Source organism: Haliotis rufescens, unplaced genomic scaffold (genome assembly GCF_023055435.1).
Source record: "Haliotis rufescens isolate VD_foot unplaced genomic scaffold, xgHalRufe1.0.p SCAF_10, whole genome shotgun sequence".
Taxonomy (NCBI): Eukaryota; Metazoa; Mollusca; class Gastropoda; order Lepetellida; family Haliotidae; genus Haliotis; species Haliotis rufescens.
The window spans coordinates 41,875,755-41,882,524 of NW_025963780.1; the positions used below are offsets into that span (position 1 = coordinate 41,875,755).

Below are 6,770 nucleotides of genomic sequence, written 5' to 3' on the forward strand. Positions count from 1 at the left end.
TATCATACATAATACAGCCCTGTTTCAATATTTACATTTTCGTTAATGATATGCTATAAAGATTAATATCGAATGAAACGTTTTGTCTAGGTTTCATCATTTAGTTACGAAACTTGTTCTCACAAGCTTAAGTTCTAACCATAAGTTTGATTGGCATCTTCAGGTAAGTTTTATATGACAAAAACATATTTAAAATGGTTGTCGATCACTTGGCGTCTTGTTGTTTCTGAGATGTCTTCATCTAACCTATCCGCGCTGTGATGATGCTGAGAGATAAGGCTACACATGTGTGAGATACGAGGACGTAATGTATCTCATATGGGAGGAACTCGCATGCTTCTGGGATATAGTGACATCTCTGAAATATAGTGGCGCTAAAGATATCTTATGTACGAAGGCGCTATTTGTTTAATAGAGACACTTAATATATCTGAGAGAAGTTGAGATATCATTGCTGAATGCGGCGTAAAGCCCTACTTACCTACTTTCTCGCCTATATATAGCTGCAATACATCAATCTACCACTCTCACTGTGTGATGTTATTTCACGAAATAGCTCAAACAGGAATAACTGATTCTTAATTTGTTTTAACAGATGATGATGCCATATCCAAGGCTCTGTATCAAAAGGAGCGTGTACTCTGCTGGATTATGACGTCCCCTAAGAATCTCGATGTTAAAGCACGTGTAGTTCGCGACACATGGAGCAGGCGCTGCAACAAAGTGCTCTTCATGAGCTCTGTGACGGATCCAAAGTTCCCTACAATCGGATTAAACGTGTCGGAAGGTCGGCAGCATTTGACAGCCAAAACGATGCAGGCTTTCCGTTACATCTACGAAAACCACTTTGATGATGCTGATTGGTTCATGAAGGCTGACGATGACACATATGTTATTTTAGAAAACCTCCGGTACTTTCTGACGTCCGAAAACAAATCCGAACCTGTATTTTTTGGCCATCTTTTTAAGGTGATCGTTAAACAAGGGTACTACAGCGGCGGAGGGGGTTATGTGCTGAGTAAGGAAGCGTTGAGGAGATATGGGGAGAAGGGTCGTGATCCCAAATTGTGCAGCCGTGATGGTGGTTCAGAAGATGTAGTATTCGGCAAGTGCATGGAGAACCTAGGGGTGAAGACAGTCAACTCTACAGACGCCATGGGGGGGAGCAGGTTCCACTGTTTTAACCCCGAGGCACATCTGTTTGGTGGCTTCCCGATGTGGTATTACAAATACGATGCAAATGGTGCTAAGAAGGTAAGACAAACTCAAAATATTTTCTGTGTTTGGAGAAGTATTTTATTTCAGATATGTTTCTCCCGTACTATACCCTGTTGCATCAGGGAAACTTTCTGATCATTCAATCAGCTTCGAGGTTTCATCAGTTTCTGTACGAGCGAAAGAAACGTGTAGAGCAGAGTATGTATGATACCTATCTATATCTGGTCAGCAGTATGTATAATACCTATCTATATCTGGTCAGCAGTATGTTTAATACCTATCTATATCTGGTCAGTAGTATGTATAATATATATCTCTATCTGGTCAGTAGTATGTATGATACCTATCTATATCTGGTCAGCAGTATGTATGATACCTATCTATATCTGGTCAGTAGTATGTATAATATATATCTATATCTGGTCAGCAGTATGTATAATACCTATCTATATCTGGTCAGCAGTATGTTTAATACCTATCTATATCTGGTCAGTAGTATGTATGATACCTATCTATATCTGGTCAGTAGTATGTATAATATATATCTCTATCTGGTCAGTAGTATGTATGATACCTATCTATATCTGGTCAGCAGTATGTATGATACCTATCTATATCTGGTCAGTAGTATGTATAATATATATCTATATCTGGTCAGCAGTATGTATAATACCTATCTATATCTGGTCAGCAGTATGTTTAATACCTATCTATATCTGGTCAGTAGTATGTATGATACCTATCTATATCTGGTCAGTAGTATGTATAATATATATCTCTATCTGGTCAGTAGTATGTATAATACCTATGTATATCTGGTCAGCAGTATGTATAATACCTATCTATATCTGGTCAGCAGTATGTATAATACCTATCTATATCTGGTCAGTAGTATGTATAATACCTATCTATATCTGGTCAGCAGTATGTTTAATACCTATCTATATCTGGTCAGCAGTATGTATAATACCTATCTATATCTGGTCAGTAGCATGTATAATACCTATCTATATCTGGTCAGCAGTATGTATAATACCTATCTATATCTGGTCAGCAGTATGTATGATACCTATCTATATCTGGTCAGTAGTATGTATAATACCTATCTATATCTGGTCAGCAGTATGTATAATACCTATCTATATCTGGTCAGTAGTATGTATGATACCTATCTATATCTGGTCATTAGTATGTATAATATATATCTCTATCTGGTCAGTAGTATGTATAATACCTATCTATATCTGGTCAGCAGTATGTATAATACCTATCTATATCTGGTCAGTAGTATGTATAATACCTATCTATATCTGGTCAGTAGTATGTATAATACCTATCTCTATCTGGTCAGTAGTATGTTTAAAACCTATCTATATCTGGTCAGCAGTATGTATAATATCTATATAAATATATATCTGGTCAGTAGCATGTATAATACCTGTTTGTATATGGTCGGTAGTATGTATAATACCTATCTATATCTGGTCAGTAGTATGTATAATACCTATCTATATCTGGTCAGTAGTATGTATAATACCTATCTCTATATGGTCTGTAGTATGTATAATATCTATCTTTATCTGGTCAGTAGTATGTATAATACCTATCTCTATCTGGTCTGTAGTATGTATAATGCCTATCTATGTCTGGTCAGTAGTATGTATAATATCTATCTATATCTGGTTAGTAGTATGTATAATATCTATCTATATCTGGTTAGTACTACATTTAATACCTATCTGTATCTGGTCAGTAGTATATATATTACCTATCTCTATCTGATCAGTAGTATGTACAATACCTATCTATATCTAGTCAGTAGTATGTATAATATATATCTATATCTGGTTAGTACTACATATAATACCTATCTCTATCTGGTCAGTAGTATGTATAATACCTATCTATATCTGGTCAGTAGTATGTATAATATCTATCTATATCTGGTTAGTACTACATATAATACCTATCTGTATCTGGTCAGTTGTATGTATAATACCTATCTATGTCTTGTCAGTAGTATGTATAATACACGCGAGTGTGTGTTGGGATGGTAAATGTCCTGCATTAGGAATAAACGTTGTATTTAGCGAGCCTTGGCAGGATATTTACCATCTCCAAACACACAAGCGTGATAACCTCTTTATCATTTAATGTCATTCTTTAATTCTGTGCTTTAAAATCGCTTTCCCTCTCTCACAAACATTACCGAAACATTGCGAGTTTTCCTGGAATGCGCGCATTAATATTTTTTACGTCACAGGGTAAGTGATGTGTCAGTCGGAGAGTGACAGTAGCCAATATAGTTCCAACTGAAATCTGTTTGTTATACAGTGGCGAAGCAACATATACGCAAAACAACAGTTGTTTTTAATTGCCTTTCGCGGCAACCCATCAGTCTGTCCGCTAGAGTAACTGCCCTTTGTCAAAGGGAAGCTACTCTAACCCTAGTCTATGAGACGTCACGGTCACGGTCAGACGTTGTTGACAATCGGTCTGTCCTGTTATAACGTTAAGAAGTGTAGTCAGATGTACACACAGCGACAAAACCAAACAAGGTAACAATTCAAACATATTTCGGCCAAATACAACTATTTTAATTTGTGGAGAAAGTTTCAAGCCGCAGAGGTCTACAAGCACAGATATGGCTACTGATCCGGTTTGGCTAGGCCTCGTGCCCTCGCAAAATTGTTTCGAAATTTATGTCTCCAAAGTTGCCAAAACTTATAAAATGCCTTAGCTACGTCACAGTTAGACACTGACTTTCAGTATATTAGACTGTTCTTTTGATAATGATAGCAATTATCCCTGCAGTTTATCCAGATTCCCGATGGTTAATTCTGACTCGATCGCCGAATGACGAGGGCGACGCCATGTTTGTTTATAAACAGTGAAAGTAGTCCTACTTGACCTTTGATATTTTTGCATCTCTATCCGCATATGACCCAAACGGATATCGTTTTAATCCGTTGATTTTATCCTGCCGAGAAACCTACCCATTATAGTATTTCAAATGTAGACTTTGTAAATAATTTATCTATTATTGATGAAGCTTAATACGTTAATATTGTGATAGTATTACAAGGTAAAATAGCGTTTTGCCGTACTATATATTCCCTTATGTCTAATTTATTGCAGTCCATAGAATATCAACCGAACTGTGAACTCATTTTTGCAACTGAAAAATGTAGCATGGCCTTGAAAAGATATATACAATTGCAGTCTACAGTTTGCTTGTTTTGGAATGGACTTTTTATTTGCTAAGACAAACAGTAAAAATATCCTCTGGGATAGAAGTATTTTATAATCGAGCATATTATTAATGTGATCACGAGTTTCAACTATGAATCAAACTTGACAACTCTTATTCGTACGTATAGAATAAATGTCTACATGCAATTATGCATGAGCGTCTCACAACGTTTTATGGAAATGTTATTTCAGGGCACAGAGAGCATCTCCGACTACGCCATATCCTTCCACTACGTGTCCCCACAGATGATGCACGCTCTGGAGTTCTACATCTATCACTTACGACCGTATGGCATTGTGTCCGGAACCCAGATGCTCAACAGACAAGTGGACGTGAAACCCGGAACTCAGGAGGTCAACAGACAAGTGGATGTGAAACCCGGAACTCAGCAGGTAAACAGACATGCGTAGTGGCACCCAGAACTCAGAAGGTCAAAAGACAAGTGGATGTGAAACCCGGAACTCAGGAGGTCCACGTTACGTGACTGGTGTGATTTGTTCGACAACAAAATTCTTGAAACAATATTACATTTGATTATATATGTAGCTGTGGTGAGGACACACTCTCCGAAAACAATAGGGGATTTTCGAAAATAACAGATGATTACAAAAATACGAGGAGGTCTCGAGTTGAGGATTGAATGGTTAGGAAAACAGGAAGGACTAGGTGTGACATGACAACAAACAGAACATGTTGACGGTGTATTGTGAGAACGCAAACAACCCAGAAAGGCGACATGGGTGTCAAACATTTCCTGAGACCCGTGAAGATTCCGGGGTAGAATAGGTCTTCAGCTAGCCATGCTTGCCGTAAAAGGTGACTATGCTTGTCGTAAAAGGCGACTAACGGGATCGGGTGGTCAGGCTCGCTGACTTGGTTGATGCATGTCATCGACCTTAATTGCGTGGATCGATGCTCATGATGTCAATCACTGGATTGTCTGGTCCAGACTCGATTATTTACAGACCGCCGTCATATAGCTGGAATATTGCTGAGTACGGCGTTAAACAACAAACAAACAAACAAAATTTCCAGATCACTTGGTTGGACTTTTATAGTCTCTTGCCTCGGGAAGATGGTGGTCGCATAACATTTTAAAAAATGTGGACAGTTTACTAATTCAAACCTTATATCAGACTGTAATTGTTTGATAGTCATTCCTTGGAAGTCGACCGATGACAAAGTAAAACAAGTTATTGATAATACATTCTTTAATATACATGTACATGTACTTAAATATGCGTATATCAGATGTGAGAAAAAAAAAATCCCTTTCATTAGCGGGGCGGTCGGGTAGCCTAGTGGTTAAAGCGTTCGCTCGTCACGCCGAAGACCAGGGTTCGATTCCCTACATGGGTACGATGTGTGAAGCCAATTTCTGGTGTCCCCCGCCGTGATATTGCTGGACTATTGCTAAAAGCGGCGTAAAACCATACTCACTCACTCCCTTTCATAAGAGGTAATTAAAGTATCTGGAAAGTGTACATGTTCAAGTGATTTTACTCACGTTTGGCACGCATGAAATAGGGCTTTGCTTCGATAGTTCAAGTATACTTGGAGAAATACCGACCAATTGTCGGTATTTGTGTGTGTCATTATAGTTCCGTTCATGACGTCATACAGGCATCAATGTCCACTCAAACCGTTTAAAATACATTGGAAACATTGGATCTATAACTATTTTATTCTCTGAAAGCATTTTTACTCAAAAACCTTGCCTATCTTAACATCGATATTTTGATAGACTACGCATTGATGCATATAACAATGGCCGCCGAAAACCTGATGAGAAATGTATGCGATCTATATAAGAACAACAGTTTATCGAACATTATGAATTCTATTTGGGAACATTGGGATGCATTAAAAACAAACATTAACAGCTGCGTAAGGGACACTTAGTCATCAATCACAAACATGAGCAGTCTATCCAGTGACGTACAATGCCGACAAATGCCGCGGACGTATTCAATATATCCAACTTTAGCGTGGGTGCGTTGACAAACAGGATCATTTCCAGTAGTAAGACATCACGTTAATATGTCATTCAAAATAATTTTGTCCTAAATGTTTGTCAGGAAGTACTTCATTTATTATTGTGTCCTTCATTTCTAGAGAAATATCAATAATTATAATCATATATCAAATGTTTCACTGACATAACAAATAATAATAATAATAATATAATAATAATAATAATAATAATAATAATAATAATAATAAAGGCTGCAAGCAGCAATGGCGGGCTCCAAGTAACACTGTGCACAAACGTCCATGTTCGAATCCTTAAAGGGTTTCC

General features: G+C 37.5%; 1 protein-coding gene across 1 annotated transcript in view; it reads left to right on the forward strand.

The window, feature by feature from the left end:
* LOC124146745 (glycoprotein-N-acetylgalactosamine 3-beta-galactosyltransferase 1-like) overlaps positions 1 to 5,086 on the forward strand; it is a 28,776-nt gene extending 23,690 nt beyond the window's left edge. The window contains exons 2-3 of the mRNA XM_046517193.2: positions 596 to 1,254; positions 4,663 to 5,086. Of these exons, the coding sequence (XP_046373149.2) occupies positions 596 to 1,254; positions 4,663 to 4,881 (878 nt within the window). The 3' untranslated portion in view covers positions 4,882 to 5,086. The remainder of the gene's footprint in view (positions 1 to 595; positions 1,255 to 4,662) is intronic.
* The last annotated feature ends 1,684 nt before the right edge of the window (positions 5,087 to 6,770 follow it).